The 17526-nt window shown below is 37.1% G+C and overlaps 1 protein-coding gene across 3 annotated transcripts in view; it reads right to left on the bottom strand.

Annotated features, from left to right (window-relative positions):
• DSCAM (DS cell adhesion molecule) overlaps positions 1-17526 on the bottom strand; it is a 475409-nt gene that overhangs the window by 38917 nt on the left and 418966 nt on the right. For all 3 annotated transcript variants that reach the window (XR_007165989.2, XR_007165990.2, XM_048071347.2), the window contains exons 22-27: positions 16834-16951; positions 15812-15975; positions 12399-12497; positions 11617-11805; positions 9049-9339; positions 3550-3726 (exon numbers count right to left, since the gene is read on the bottom strand). Coding sequence is in view for 1 of the 3 variants with exons in the window: in XM_048071347.2 (XP_047927304.1) it covers positions 3550-3726; positions 9049-9339; positions 11617-11805; positions 12399-12497; positions 15812-15975; positions 16834-16951 (1038 nt within the window). In the remaining 2 variants the exon portion in view is untranslated. The remainder of the gene's footprint in view (positions 1-3549; positions 3727-9048; positions 9340-11616; positions 11806-12398; positions 12498-15811; positions 15976-16833; positions 16952-17526) is intronic.

Genomic DNA, 17526 nt, shown 5'->3' on the forward strand with positions numbered 1-17526 from the left:
AAGTCATCGCGTTTCTCTGCTCTAATGTGTGCTTACCTACTGAATCACTGCATGAATTCTAGCACTCAATTGACCTTCTTGTGCCTTGACCTGTGGAACTACTAAATTGGACAAAAACTCAGGGTTTTGCTGTAAAGTACATTTTCCTTCTAAACAGAGTACTGCTGGAAAAATAAAATCATACTATGTATGGCACAGGAGGAAGACAAGGGTTTACGCATTCCTATGTGCTAAAACAAGCAGTAAAATGATTAAGAATGGAAAGACTACTGCTTTAATGCCATATTTACCGCACAAACTGGAACCAGGACCCTATCTGTCTGTAAGCATAAATCTAAATGTTTGCATGAAGAATATACTGCAAATAAATCTGCAATTCCCACTCGTCTTTGTCAAGCAGGTTTGAAGAGAACACATCTCCTAGAGCAACAAAAGCAAGAATTATGCAATTTGTTACTTGCACAAAATTGCTTAGAGGGTCCAACAGCGGAAAATATTATTTCTGATGTAGACTGAAAGAAAGTAGCTAGTGGGTTTAGAATCATGATTTAGGAAAAAGGTGTCCTGAGTCTCAAGAAACCCCACTAGATAATATATATCATATCAAGTGATAATGACAGGATATTTTCCATTTTCCATTCAAAATGAATTCAGAAGAAAGTTGAACACAGCAACTACTACAGAAGAACATTTTTTATTTAGGAGATCAGGAAAACTTGCAAGCAGGAGTTTTCTGGAGAACTTACTAAGGAGTTCTCTGGAACAGCAATGCTGATTGTCACTAAGAATTTTAGAACATGAAATATTCTCCAGAAGAGCAGAAATGGCTAACATTAGGTCAGTCTTCAAAAAGAATGAACAACAGAAAAATCTGAATTACTGTCAATCTGATCTTGGCAATGAGCAAAGGGGATGGAAAAAATGGTATGAGTCTTGATGAAATGAATGAAAGGAGATTGACTACAAGTCTATATTCATTGACCTTAATTATTGAATCAGCCACGTCAAGCTAAGTATTCTGATGAAAATAAAATTCACTGAGAATTGTTGATGTTGAAAAAACCTCTCACTGAGATAGGATTAGGTAAATTCTAAATATTATATTTAAATTCCTTTAGAACAAAGTTTTTGTACTTCAAAACATTTTACTAAGAAAGGAGCAATAATGCAAAAAATTAACATGGCAAACATCATATATGATTTCCAACATATAAATTGATACATATCAAAATACAATTTTAAACAAAGATTTTTTATCTTCATGCACCATGGAACATTACACTGTTGGTAGTTTTCTCAGTGGTCTGGAAGTAAATAAGATAATATCTAATAAAAGTTTGAAAATGACATAAGAATTAGGTAGCTAAAATATAATAAAAGTCACCAATCTGGATCATCAGGTAGGCTGATCACAAGCTAATAATTTATCTATATTTATATTATATGACCACATGGTTACATATATCAAGAATACAATTCTTAGCTGTACAATGGAGAATGTTATCCTATTGCACTGTAATTAGAGAATTATCAGATGATCTCAGTGGATAAAAAATTAAAGGCAAACTCTTAGTGTAATGTTGCAGCCAAAAAGCTGATTCTCACAGGTATGGAGAAAAGAATAAAAAGGACAAGAAGAAAGATTTTTTGTCTCTATATCTGGTGCTGATGTGTGTGTTGTTGGAATACTAAATTAATTCCTAACATACACAGATGAGGAAAGGTACTGGAAGATTACAAGGGGACCAGAGAAAAGCCTTGAAAGGAATGAATGATGGGATAATTACAGAGAAAGATTCAAGAAGATCCATCTGTTCAGTTTACCAATTAAAGTATTAAAGAATTACTTGATCACTACCGTATAAAAAGAATATCCTCAAAGACCAAAAATATGATACAAAAGAGAACTTCAGTCACTGCATGACAGACACAAGTATAATGGGACTAAATGGTTTTGAGGTTGAGTTGTAGCTTGACAAATTCAGATGAGAAGCGAGATGTAACTTTTACAGAAATTGTAGTTAAATACTGATGACCATCAAAAGGAGTGATGATTTCTTTGTCACTGGCTATGTTTAAATGAAGATATTTTTTGAGATTCCTATATTTTGAGAGAAAATAATTCAGATAAATCTTACATTGTAGAAAAGCCACATTGGCTGGTAATCATCAGCCTTCCTTAAGCGATTGTAACTCAAGAATCTAAGAAAAACTAGATGTTCACAGCCATGATTTCCTGGAGCAAGACTGCTCAAAATATCCTGCTCATTACTGGATGGAATTACACAATATTTCTCAGAAGATAAGATAATAACATTTTCTTCACCACTCCACCACTTTTTTGATGAAGAAAATATTTCTCAGAGGTAAATGACTTAAAAAATTTCAAATGAGAAAGTTATTATACAACAACCTAAAGAATCAAAAGGCCCTAATTTCAAGAGCTCTGTCTGAACTATAAGGCTAGTGTCCTCTTTGATCTAGGAATTTGCCATGCCTAAGGGCCCTTTATCTCTGTCTTCATTGCAAAAAAAATATCCAAAATATCATTCCAAGAGAAAAATGAGACCCAAAAGAGACAAGAACAGATGCAAAGGTGAGATACATAAGGTTGGCCCTGATTTTAATATCATAAACATATTTTGGTTAAAATACAAATAACTAAGCATTTTGGTCATTCTTAGAAATCCTTAGATTCGTGTTTGTGGATGATAAATCATGTTGCTTTTTATTCAGTATGTGATTTGAAAGGTATTTTTCAAATTATTTCAGTGTAATGTTTACTATCGTGTGCTACTGCAAAGCCCACAAGGCCAAGTGCAGAAGTTTCAGAGTGCAAGGGTCAAAAACCTCGTTGGGACTCAGCTGGAGCTGCTTACTAGAAGCCCAATACAGCTAAATGAATTCATAAATCTAAGACTTATTCACATAGGAAACATGAATTTGAATAAAGATTAGAGAAAAGGACTTTCAGCTACAATGAATTGTGAGTGAACAGTGAAAAGTTGTTTTAAGAGTTCTGTTATAATACATCATAAGGAAAACAATATGGTAACAAATCTGAGAATATCTGGATGTGTTTTCTAGCCTAACATCTGGCTACATTAATTGCATAATTCTGGAATCACTTAACGTCTGCTAGAAAACTGAAACCCTTCCATCTCCAGAACATCTGATTTTAGTCTTTTTTTTTTTTTAAAAAAAAAAAAAGATTTTATGTTATTGAGACTATTCACAAGATAAAGAAAAAAAAAAGAAAGAAAAAAAAAACACAACAAAAATCCCCAAACACCAGTACTTGAGAATTATTTTCCTTTCCCTCATGCAAAATAATGGTTAACAGTGGTTATATGGTTCATTGTTCGACTAGACTACAAAATGATGAAAGAAGGAATTTCTGTAAAAAACACATATGTTTTACCTGCTACATGTTATAGGAAAATTATACCAATTGGGGATTGAACCATTTGGTCACATGCAGCCCCACTTGTACTTCTGGGTTTGGAGAGTGTGTATATGTAAGAATAAGTGCCACAGCTCTCAACTTACCTCGCAGCCTCTTCAGTCTCTGCTCCCTCCTCCTCCTTCGCACAATCAGCAGCATCACAAAAAGCAGCAAGACCCCAACCAAGATACAGGAAATGGTCACCAGCATCTTTAACCCTTCGTTGGTTGCCAGCCCTTCCTCACTTTGCACAACTGACTTAATGAGTGGAGGGATTGTACCTGGAAACAGTGTCATGATATTAGATGCCTATTAATGAAGACAAAAGATTGAGTTCTCAGGAAATATGGCATATCATATGCTTCAACCACATGCAAAACATAAAGAAGGATTTCTCATGTTCAGGATGGATGCTATGTTTGTATGTATAATGGCTATGCATGCATAATCAGTCACACTGGTAACAAGCCACTGACAGCAGGGACTCAAATTATTAGAAATTGAGAAGAGGCATAAAGAGGTGTATACATCAACAATGTCATGGCTTTTTTTTTTTCCCCAAAAAAATATGGAAAAGAAGTCTGTGTTCATTACACAATCATGTACTACAATTAATTTTAAGTACTTTAAATCATTCCAAAGTTCTAAGACATCTCAGAATTGCTACCTATATTAATCTTTACTATGGAAAAGTAGCATGGCTACAACAGATTTATGCTCTGCTTGGCTTTTCTTTGTAAGGGACATATATGACAACACACATTTTGTGCTACACGCATCACATGAATCTTCTACATTCTTTTATCATGTCTTAGGGGTTCAGCAGTGTTATTGATCTTAGATTCAGATAGCCAACCTGATGCTAATTCTCTAAAGAGAGTCTGACATTATACTTATCAGTAAAACAGGAGAGTAACGCTGGATAAAAATGAGCAAATTTTGAGAGTGAAATGAAGGAAATGAATCTGCAAAGCACTCACATTGGCAGGCAGCTCACTTTTTCATTCTGGGACATATTTGCATTTTGAATATACCTGGCTTCCTGGTGATATGTAATACCTGAACTTTTCTATTCTTTTTTTCTTTACTTCTAAAGGACGTGAGAAGAATACAGCATTTTCTTTGGAAAACTATTTAGGTATGGAAAGCTTCTCACTCATTTCCTGATTACAATTAAACTGCTACATGCAACTACAAATGAGGCTATAAAATGCAGATTTGTTTGAAATGGGTACAAATACGCAAGTATTGTGAACTGTGATGACTGTCGATGAAAGCTATTCAATTTTAACCAGCTACTGAAACATAAAATTGGCTACTTACTTGCTAAAAGTAAGGAAGATGAGAAAGAAAAACAGGCACATTTTTTACATTTTAATTGCTGAATTGTGTGATATAGTTATATCTCATTACGTACCACAGAGTATCACAGAAACAAAAGAAAAAAAAAAAGTGAAAAAAGATATGATGCAGTACAATGCAAGGGTGATAACCACAGTGGAAATGTGAATCTGTAGGCATGTTTTGTTTGTTTGTTTGTTTATAAGAGCTGTTTGAGTTGTATATAAAAAGAATAGTTCTCTTAAGGGATGGAGATAAACAAAAAAGCTACAACCCAAAGCTATATTAAGTACTTCAGAAAAAAAAAATCTTACAGTTGTATTCTGAATATTTTTCTAATTTTATATTGCATTTCTTTCCCATAATTTTCTATAATTTTGTAATTTTCCATTGCTTGGAATAAATACACAGCAGGATTTTTTCTTCTTGTCTTAACCGACTGAAGGCAAAGAAAGTGATTAGACGGAGAAATGGAAAGGCCTGTGAATTCTTGAAGGAAATACTAATAACTGTCTCTAGATCCTGCTGAATACTAAAGGGACGAACTTTACACTGAATTAGAGTGACACAGATGACTGGCTAAAGACTGTTGCGTTCAATATTGCCTGAAATTATGTCTTGATCTCCCTAATACTTTGATTCAAGTGGCTTCAATTTCAGTTAAACTGTAAGTTTACGTATCCTCCACATTATCCATGTGTGGATATTCACCAATGGAATTAAAAATTGCCATAACCTAAATCTGCTATCCATTGAGAAAATACCATTTCAACATTTGTTGCAATCCTAGGTTGTGGCTAGAAGTAAAAAAGTGAAAGGTTTTCCCAGAGTAAAGTCCCAGACAAACTGGAAATATTTATTTATTTATTTATTTTAAATTTCAGGTCAATTCATCATTGTCTTTTGTTAGCCTGCTTTACTGGTGCTTCATAGGAGTTGAAATCTGAATGTCTCTGACCCAATTTTCCCCTATGTCCTTCCAGCATCTCCCATTGCACCTTGTGACTTTAGGACTGTGAAGTGTTTTCCTGTGTCCTAAGTGTTCTTCATGGTAGGAAGTCTCCTGGTGGGCTAAAATCAATTAACAGAGTTTAGAGCTCCTACCAAGCTGATCTGATTTAATGTCAGGGCTACTGAGCAGCTGATCTCTGAGCCAGGAAGCTCCTTTTCAGTGCTACACACTACAGCTGCACATTGCTAAAAATATCTCCTTAAGCGTTGAGTGCAAATGTTCTGAAAAACAAGGGGCAGGGAGGTCACAATATCCTGCAAGCTGAAAGTGGTTAGCTGAAATATCTATGAACAGAAAGCAAAGACCTGCACATAGACCTATCATTAACCTTTTGACACGATTCATCGTGAAGGGATTTCAGGTGAATTATACTTAGCCATGATATTTCTCAGGAGCTCTAGTGCAGATCAGCTATTGAAGTTCAGACAAATTGACTGAAAGAAGATGTAACTCAAGGACTTCTACAAATTTGGCAAAGGCTTTAGCTTAAGACAACTAATGCTCCTAACACATTTGCAGCATTTTGTATCCTAGAACATTCATAGGAGTATTATCAGAACTTCAAAGACCCATCCTTGTATCTGCTTTACCCTAAGGGCAGTTGTGACCCCTAGAAGCTGGAAGAAGCTAGTCTCATATCACAAAAGGAATCAATGGTAGAGGTAGTATTAGTACTCAAAAGCAAGAGCTGGCCAGAAAGTTTCCACTGGCATGTTTTTTGTGAAAGAAAAAAAAAAATCACTGTCTATGAAAGCAAAAAGATTCTGCAGGAATTATTGTTAGAACATGTTGATTTCTTGGCAGACACTATTTTCCAGGTCTGAAGCACCTTTAAGCCTACACAGTTTATCACTGAATGAATGAATGAGAAGCTGGGACTCTGTAGGGACATATTTTGTTTTCGAAGCACTGAAAAAGCTCTTCCATAAAACCCTTTATGTGGGAATACACCAGTTTCAGTTTCCCTAATGATAATAAGAATGATCTTATCATTTTAGTTCTGCAACAAATATAACAAATTCAGAAAACTTGAGAACTGAAATCCACTTGTCTAGTCATGTCTTCCCCTCTCAATGTTGTGGCTATTATTTGAGATCATATTGCCTCTCTGAGGCACAATAAAGTCCTGGCAAGGCATGCTTGACAAATAAAACCATCAATGCCATAAATGAAAAATTTTCAAGCTGACCAAAAGCAGTGGCCCAGGAAATTTAATGCTGCAACCATTTTTATTGTTTCATTTTCTCACTTTTAAAGATGCCATACAGTAACACAGAATCAAAATGGCATGTAGGTCACAGTAAGTGAAAACAAGCTATGTAGACAAAAATCAGAGTCTGACAACATTTCAAATCAGGTCATTGTAAGAATGTTTGATTGCAGTGTTATCAGTGGGAGTTTGAGGTTCCAGAATTGCGTTTGCAGATCATCCCATTTTAAGATATGTCTTAAGACTGTCCCAGCCATATACATGTAACAATAATTGTGAATATATTTAAAAAAAAAATAACTGAAAGTTATGGCACCAGTAGAAAGAAATTGGAAAGGAAAGAAGATAAGCTAAGTAAAATGGAAATAAGTTAGCCCATAATATTTGAACAAGTTTTTGACATTTACTGCTTAATAAAACAGGTTCTAAGTCTACCCGGCAAGATCTGTCAGCATTTGTATAAGAAGTACTTGGATCTTCTTTTTCTATAGGCCTCAAGAGTTGAGAAAAAAATTTCTCTTAATTTTTTTTTTTTGGAGTTTCTGAAAGAATGTGAGGGCCCTGTGGCAGCTTATCAAAATGATACATGCCCTCATGTTTTCACTGTGGTGAGTGTTATTCGTGAAAGGACAGCTACAAGAGCATGTGTTAGTTGTCTGCAAGAACTGTTAGTTAGCAGGTACACAGAGTGTGGTAGCATTAGAAGATGGGTAAGGTGCAGAGGTTTAAGCCCTGACAGATCCATAGCCTACACTTCTGGCTGGGAATGGGCCTTGTTGCCTGCTCTTCCCTGAACCATAGCAGGGGATTCTCCTGGAAAGCGCTGGTTTGTGTGGGCCAGCTCTGTGGCAGGGAGATGTGTTAACAATACAGAATCATGAATGGTTAGCAATTTGGTGCTGTAGCTGGGCAATTATCTGTTCTTGTTTGAACTTGCTCACTAGTCCTGTTGTTTAATTTAACAGTACAGATGTAGCAAAGTGATTGCATAATGCAGCACAATATCTCTGGCGACATGACAACGTATTACACTGAATGTCTCCAGAAAAGCTCTGGCAATTCACACTAGAACAATTCAAGAGATCGCCATCTGGAGCCATCTGTACTGCTGTTTTGCCAGAAATACCGCCATTCCCCACTACAGAGTCAGCAGAAGCACACATGTGCCACCATCACTTTCAATAAATACAGCAGGATATGAGCTGAAGTGACTGACAAATTGGCGTGTTTGCTCTCACCCTCTTGTTCTGGCTTATGCAAGAGTGGGCAGTAACCCCTGGCAAAAAAGGCAGGATGCAACGATTCCTCCATCCCCTGTGCCCTGCTGCTGAGCATGATAGAGCCATCTGTCACACCCATTAGTTTCACTCTTCCCTGTCTGTAAATAGGGATAATAGCACTGCCATCGCTTTGCCCTTGGAGGATGTTGTCCGGCGGCTTTCCCAGAAGACAAGCTAGTTAGCTGCTCCGTTGTGTCACGTAATAGGTTTTCAGCTGTGTCACAAGGACATTGCATGGAATGGCAATGAGGCAAGTCACCACAATAAATTGCTGCAGGAACCAATTGTATGGAAGACAAAAATCTCGTGGAAGAGATGCATGAAATACTAGCAAGTGCTTCTGTGAGCACTGGAAGTAATGACACCTGGTGTCTTATGGTTATGTGTCTTATGGTCGATTGACTTTGGTGCTGGATATCTTCCTCAGTGAGGACAAATAAACAATTCCTCTTTTCTGCCTGGCAGCCTAGTGTCATGAAATCTATAGGCATTTTACATCTTTGAGACAGTTATCCCTCTTACAGCACAGCTAAGCAGATTTAAAAAGGATTTTGTGTGAAAAAAAAAAGGAAGGAAGGAAGGAAGGAAGGAAGGAAGGAAGGAAGGAAGGAAGGAAGGAAGGAAGGAAGGAAGGAAGGAAGGAAGGAAGGAAGGAAGGAAGGAAGGAAGGAAACAGACAGAGAGACATAAGCAAAAGCATCAGACAAGAAGTCAGAATAAAAACAGTACCTTGGACACGTAACTAAAAAGATATACTTACTGCCATCATAATTAAGCGTTGCAAATTTGGCTTGTTTCTCTGCACAGCCAGCACTGTTGCATACTCTCATTTGCAGTTCGTACCAGGTTGCCTCCTGGAGGTCATACAGTATGTAGGACTTTGACAGGGATGTCCGCTGAGCAGTTGTCCAGACTGTCGTCCCAAATGGCCGGTACTCCAGGGTGAAGGAGGTGATGGGGCAGCCACCATCATTCCAGCCTATCAGGTTCAGCCTCACTCTTGTGGTATTGATACTAGCAAAGAGTTCTTGTTCCTTTGAAAACTGTGGCTCTGGACGCAATGATATATTTCAAGTGAAACTCTTGAGTATTACAGATATAGGGCTCTCAAAAATATAATATTAAAATATATTATTTCTGGTACAGTCCTAGCTGTACCAGACTCAATATCTATATATTTTACTCCTTCCCTGCTACCTCCTTCCCCGCTACCTCCTTCCCTGCAACCCCTTGCCTTCTTAAAGGTTTCTTCACACTATGTGCCAGACTCAAAAACCTAGATTTTCAAATCCATATGTGAAAAATATCCATATGCCTCTGTATGGACCTGATTTGTCAGTTTGCATATATTGGCAAGAGTCAGCTTGTGAATCTAGGGCAGAAACTTCATATCATTAAATGCCCCTGTTTACTGCCTTGCAAAAAAAAAGAAAAGAAATTGTGTGCTTTCCTTTTTTTTTTTTTCTGAGTATACAGAGGTTTTTCATTTGCAGAAAATGTCAATTTTGAGGAAAATGCAACAATATATATATATTTGAAATATTGATATGTTGGCATTGCACATGTATTTGAAAATAATATATACTTTGAGTTTTTTATTTATGAGTTGTTTCCATTCAGAAAAGGGTTGGCAGGTTGACATTTCTACATACTGGTCTTGCTTTGGGATCTAATATTGTTTCAGATGATATATAAATTAAAGTTTTTTGACAATTCTATGTAATAGGTGTATACTGACGGTTAAAGTGGCACTTTAGAACTGAAATAATAACAGTAGGTGGACAAAACAGGTCATCAGCAAATGTTATTTACATCAGAGATTATTGTAGAGTACTTAAAAGTATTATTCTGCTAACTGCTTAGCAGAAAAAAATATTTTTACTTTTGGAAGCTACAACTAATCTAATAAAAATTATCTATAATGTGCTGTTTCATCCCATGCCATACCAGCATCTTATCCTATGAGGCCTTTTTTATTTTTGTCTTTCTTGATGATGTTCCAAAATATATACTCACTTCTACAGGAATCTAAAAGAAATTGGTGATTCCTGTTGTGGATTATGAATTATTTTAGTTGGCTTTGTTAATAGCTTTAGATAGAGATGCTTCTACAGCATTCACGTGAACAAGAATGACTTTAATATTCTAAATCACACAATACTTTTTTCAGTCTGTAAATGTAACACAGGTATGTATGTCAAATCCCAGAGAAATTCAAAAGGCTGAGAAATCTGCTTTCTCATGAACTACTTGCACGTTACCTGTAGCATGCATAAACCTCTCCCCATTTCAGTCAAAGAAATCTAGAACATCCATCATCTTGTTCTCTACATGTCACTTTCTTTAAAGTCAGTGAGTGGATCATTCTCCCTGGCCACCAACATACTCAGTATGTACGAAGTGATCTGCTGCCTCTCCTGAGCTTCAGCAAGTCATAGCAGTTACATCTACTGCATACCAGGTCTTCCTTATGCCACTGAGTGTCAAATAAAATTTCCCACTTTGCTGTGACACTCTAGAGATTTGCAACAGCGCAGGTGTGATAAATAGTATATAGGACAGACATACCTATCACTGTAAACTAACTTTATTATGAAACAACTCTCAAATCAGAGTACTTATAACCAGTGTGAAGAGATGCAAGGTGGGGCGATCTTCAAGGCATTATGCAAAGCTACTCCACTCGGCGGACTTACTACATCTTTAACTGGGTGTATGCCAAATCTGTTCATAATTGCAAGACATTTTCATGTAGAACTACACTCAGCAACTAGGACCATGGGACCCACTGCTCAGTTACTTGAAAACTCCACAGATTTATCTGTTTTGCCTTGCAGAACTTTACGCAAACTTCTACTTTATTTTTGGCACCTATTCTGTTCAAAGGGTGTTTGTTACTTGCATAGCTCCTGCAATACCAGCTCAGAGCAGAAATAAGACATTGGCTCCACTTGCACTATATATAAACGTATGCTCCTCTTCCTTCAGCACTCAGACAAATAACATCCTGATTTTTACATCAGTACAGGAAGCAATTTCCTCTTGGAAAATGTTATAGCCTGTGATAACAGCGATACTGACTTCCAAAGTATCTACCAACCCATTTTTGAATGAAATTATTAATGATATAAGGAAAAAATATCAGCTGATACACACTTTGAGTCTCACAGAGACAGCCGTTTCTGTCATAACATGGACAAAATGGACAGAATTGGAAATGTTTCCAAAGCCAATATTAAAATATCCAAACCCATCATCTAATCAAACCAAGATCTACAGCACAATGCAAAAGCTTTAGGTGGGCAAAGGGGGATGCAAATTAACATACCTTTTCCAAGCGTTTTGGCCTCAATGATCTCACTGATGCGTCCTGGCCCCACTCCATTCTGTGCAGTTAGAGTAAACTTGTACCAAGTGCCACATTTCAATGTTTCTAAGCGGTAGGACCTCTCACTAGGGCTAATGGGAAAACTGCCCCACTGCTCACTGTTATCTTCTGAGTACTGCAAAATATAACCTGCAGACAAGGCACAAATGGCAATGATAAACCTGACATGAATCACAAATTCTGAAGATAATATGACAAATAATTTTAAAGACCTCATGAAGCTAGATAAGTCCTGTGCACAGGGAGACATACAGCTCTCCCCTGACTAAAAGACATCAAGCAATACACACATTGCCTACCCTTACAACAGCTTAAATATCATTTTAATGATAGCTTCAAAGGGAAAAGAAAGGGATAGACATTTCTAAATACCCTTCAATCAGCAATAAAGACCAGATGATAAACCTGGACCCTCAATAATGAATGGTTAGAGATTACATGTCTAGAAAATCAGAGAGTGTAACTGTCATAACAGATGAGGATACACTAGAAGAAAGTGATTAAATCTGTGATTAAACCACCACAAAGAGAAACTGCAATTTGCTGAAAGCTGTTATTGCTATGATGGTGCACATTAAAAACTGACAGCAATACAGATTACTTTGTTTTTCTTTATTCTTTTTCTTTTTTTTTTTTTTTTTTGAGCCAATCATAATTATATACTAATCCTATCAACATATGACAATTTAGGAAGAAGTTGCAATTAACCTGGATTATATTACCTCGGATAGAACTGCCACCATTGTCTCCAGGTATCCAGGAAAGAGTGATGGAGGAAGATGTAGTTTTGGACACAGTAAGTCTTGGCTGGTCTGGTGGAACTGGATGGGGAATAGTTAAAAATAGAAAATAGATTCAAATTATTAGATGTGATCTTAATCCCACCTAACAGTCATTTATCAAATAACTGTTTTGAGTTGCAAAAAAATGCAAATTATTTCTGTCAAAGTGTCTGTTTGGCTGACATCCTTGGTTAAGACAAGAGCAGACAGGCTCTCATTTTTTATGTTTAAATTTTTACACAGTTTTGTCTTTCAGTTCTTAACCCTTGATTTTCTTTGAATTTTGAGTATATGTCCTGTCAGACCTCTTTCTACATGCCATACGAGCTACCCAAATATTTTTTTTTCCATTATTTTTCATATCTGTTTTAGGAAGAAGCTGAATTCTTAGTGGCAGGGAACAGATGTCCATTTGCAAATGATGTCCCACCCACTCATGAATGCGTTTGAAAGCTATTATGGTAAAAATGAAAAGAGAAGTGCTTAACAAAAGTTTCTGCAAGCGTAACTGGGAGGCTGAACAAACCCCGAAATACTTCAATTCTGTTTCTCCCTATAAACATTACGGTTGTGTCCAAACTATGAGACCTAAGAATGTCATGGTTCTCAGAATCTGCTTCTGAAAGAGCACAGGGATAAGATCTTGTCTCCCATCCTCTACCCAGTGTCCAGTTTCCTTTGGAGGAAAATCCATCATGAAGGTAAGGAGGCATGTCGTACCCCAATAAGGCACCCAACCTAGGGAGAACCGAAATTCCTCCAATTGCATCAAGATTAGTGGCTGGGTTTGCAGAGCTCAATGCTCAGTAGCAGAAAGTGGAAAAGTACCCACCTTTCTTTCCACCTTTATAGAGCTGTCAAGAGTCTGGCATATAAAATGTGTCCACTGAGCCAATATGGTAACATCTAAGTTATAGCCTGGCAAGATGATTTTTGACTTCTTCCAGAATCATTTAGCTAGTCCTGTTGTACTAGTGGGGTAGCCAGAACCATGGCACAAAAACATCAAGGCCATATAGGATAATGTTTGTTAAAAAAGAGAAGATTGACAGATGAAATCTAAAGAGCTAGTCAAATTAGTAAAAAGATCCTGAAGGGTAAATATTTACTGACACTTTACAAAAGAGCTTTACATCTACAATTCTAGATTCAGAAATAGAAAGCAGGGGAAAAGGAGTTCCTGTTTCAAATTCTTTGTATTGCTCTGCTCATGCACAGTGACACTCTATCTGTCTCATCTTATGGGTTGTTTTCTTAAGTGTTCCAGATATCTCCAAGGTTCTTGGAAAGGTAATCAACATTGAGTTTTGCTGCCTCAAGATCAAGGAGAGAGGCATGGACTGTGCCTGTAATGGGAAGAGGATCCAAGAAGCAGGGGCAGGACTGGGTCAGAAAGTTAGGGAAAAGAGACACCAGGGCAGCCTCTGGTCACGGCCATTGCAAGAGTGGGAAGGGGTGGTGGTGTTCTTGCTTATTCTGGCATGAACTACCTTTCCCCTGCCATGGTTACTGCTTGACAGACCCTGTCCCATGTGCAAAGCAGCCCAGAGTCACAAATGCTCTGTCACGTCCAGCAGTCTGCTGCCAGAGGACATTCCCTACTTTGCCTGTGTTTAAGGGGTAGCTCTACCAGCAGAGTAGTAAAACTCCAAGAAACACTCCCTGCTTCAGTTCAAGTGGAGGCTGTTGGTTTACCACTAAGGCCTAGTTCACAGAGAAGTTGTATTGTACTGCCCTTACAGGCTTAAATAATGCTGAAGAAAACAAAAAAGACACTTTATATTCTAAATGAAAATTTCCTACATTAGATGGATTATTCTGACTGACTTTGCTTATTCCATGGAGAGAGACTGCACACACTACCCTGTGGAAGATTTATTGTAAAACCTTTCATCATAGTTTCACCCTACCTACAAAAGATGATGGTCCCACTTATTAAATGCCAGTCCTGCTCTGCCCCTGAGGGAAGTAATGTTGATTTCCTTTTAGTTACTGCTGTTCAATAACAGCAAGGATATGCAATTATGAAAGTACTTAGTGAAATATAAATTTACGATTTCCATTTGACAGTGTTTCTCTCCCTGCTTCCTGTTGTGGTCATGCTTCAAACATTGCAAAAAAACATCATTAGGCTCACTTGGATTGGAGCTAAGTTAATATAAACTGTGGCATTTGTTTCAAGGCTTAGTGGACTGGTCTAAGCAGAGAGAGTTGCATTGTGGTTGAGACAATCTATTTCTGTGCTCTCATATGTCTGCACTAGAAACTTAGTTTGCATATCCAGGGAATGGAGAGTGACTGGCTGCAGTGTGGTAGACATTCCTAACTCAGTGGTTTGCTTCCCCCTAGTATGACAGTTTGCAGCCAATTAAAGCACATTTATCTTCTGAGCATTTGTTCAAATTTTGTTTTGGTGTGAGAGAGCAAGATCATCTCCTGAGTAGTGAATTCTTGATATGCAAATTCATATACTCTTTTTGACATTACTGTTAATGTGTACTCCTGTATTGTCATTACTTTTCACTTATCAACAATGTTAGGAAAAATTTCTTTACTTCAGGAAAAAATTCTGTACAATGATGGTGGTAAAACACTGGAACAGGTTTCCTAGAGACGTGGTTGATGCCACATGTCTGCCAGCATTGAAGAGGCAATTGGATAATGATGTCCTCATTATTATGGTTAGCTGTGAAATGGTCAGGCAGTTGGACTAGAGGATCTTTAAAGGTCTGTTCCAACTGAACTATTCTATTCTATTCCAATAAATGCATTATATACATTTCAACATGCATATGGAAATTAGTTGGCAGTATGTGCTAGTTGACCTTATCCTGACATTTCATTTTAAATGTTTCTTCATATTTTTCATCAGCAAAATTCTGCTCTTGCATAATGAAGTTTTTGTTCCCAGTGTCAGTAGAGAGGCAAACTTCTGCTGATAGCTTCTTAAGAGCTAAAGAAAAGATTTCTTCTCTTTCCGAATATTGCAATATTTAAATAAATACATGTACTTTTTATTGGAAGAAGGCATAAGGTCATACCTTCTTGGAAAATAACAAGAAAATAACTGGATGCAAACAGTTGTCAATCCAACATCCAAATCTTACATGCAGAGTTAACTGCAAGTGTGTTAAATGTTCAATCAAAAGCAAAATATATACCATATAAGAAAATACTGACATCTGAGTCAAAATGACATGCATTATACTTTCTTCACTAATCTGGAAGAATAAAATTTTTATTAATGTAGATTAGTACTAATATTTTACATATACCTGCAAACGCACATACCTGTGTATTACCAACACATAGCAGTTAACAGTTGTGATAACAGTTATGAGATACATTCTTACCTTGTACCTGCAAATTCAAAATTATTTCATCTGATCCCCAGTTGTTACTGGCGACACAGCTGTAGTATCCAGAGTCTTCTGCTTTCACAGTACGGATGACAAAGCTGCCATTGCTAAAGATGCTTCTTCGTCCATCAATCATCACTAGACTGGGTGTCCCGTTACTACCTCACAGGAAAAAAAATGCATACATTAAAGAAGTTACAATCAAAATTACTCAGAATTGGACTTTTCTGAACTAAGAATAGAAAGAAACAAAGAAAATTGGGGCGGAGATGGGGTGAGGGGAGGTCCTCCTTTATAAAAATAACAAAGGAGTACTTTCTGCTGGGAAACACCTGCCATTCACTTAAAGAACACACATATCCTGGTCCCCGTTCGAGTGAAAATGAGAACTCACTTCGTCCTTAACTATCTGCCCTTTCATAAATTGTAAAAATAAAAAACTGTTCCTGGCTACAAAGTACATCATTATAAAAAAAAGGTTATGTATGTGTATCAATCCAAAAGATGGTATCAGAGCACTGCAGTATCACTGCTTACACAGTGCTTGGATGAAAATTATTGTCCGTGTGTGTTTCCATGTGTGACTCTGTCAAACTGTGAAACTACAGATCAAAACAAAATAAGGGAAAACAAGAAATGTGTAAGGCACATGTTTATACACTGTTCATACACTCCACAGTGACTGAAATGCATCAAACATTTTCTTTCTCAGATTGAAATGCTACTGTGGCCCTAAAGTTAAAAGAGAAAGGTCACCAAGATTTAACATTTTGATTTAACCTTTGCCCCTTCTTCATAACTTTTCCTCTCTTTTCGATACCTTCTAATCACCACAGCCAATTACTTTTAGTTCAAGGAATTTTTGAACTCCTCTACTGTGACTGCATGCAGTCCCTGCAAATGAGCCTTTTCTTATCTTCTGATCCTTCTCTGTCATGAAGGATCACTAGCATCGCCATCTTCAGGATTTGAGGCAAATGGACTTTATTTGAGTAATACATTTAGTTGCTGGTTACCTATCCTTCATCCACTTCACTGTTGGAGCTGGGTCTCCAACAGCTTTGCAAGGGAGGACAATGTCCTTCATCCAGGGAGTTGTCACCGTGCCGCTGAAAGTCAAAATCCTGGCAGGAGCTGAGCAAGAGAGAGTGAGGAAGACTGAAATGAGGTGCTTATTCATACAGTCATTTGAAGGGAAACACACACACACAGAACTAAACCTTGAAACATGAACCAATCTCTTTCAAAGCCATGCTTTTAGGTAACTTACTCCACTTAATTCATAACAACAGCTACTTACTTAAGAACAAATGCTGCAGTTTTAGTATCTGGAAGACAAATAACTAGCAGAGAAATGAAAAGGAAGACTGGAAGAGTCCTTGTGGAACAAAAGAGTAAAATTAGTTATTGATCATCTTTACTGATCTTTATCTGTTTTGTAGTAAATATTATGGATGAAAATTATGTGAAATGGGTGCTTCTCTCCAAAATTCCAGCAGAAAGGGTCTGCAATTGACAGGTGTCTTACAAAAGCTAAATTACTGATACATGACGTTTGTTATAATAAGTCTTGGCTTCATTTAAACTATGAGAAAACCAATGCTTATATTCCTGAGGAGAAAGTTGCATGTACTCTCAATTTCTCTGTCAGGTTTAGGTTACTGGGATTAGTTCTTAATTACTAAGCTATGCTTTCATTAGCTCAGGAG

This window comes from Anser cygnoides, chromosome 1, assembly GCF_040182565.1.
Source record: "Anser cygnoides isolate HZ-2024a breed goose chromosome 1, Taihu_goose_T2T_genome, whole genome shotgun sequence".
NCBI classification, from domain to species: domain Eukaryota; kingdom Metazoa; phylum Chordata; class Aves; order Anseriformes; family Anatidae; genus Anser; species Anser cygnoides.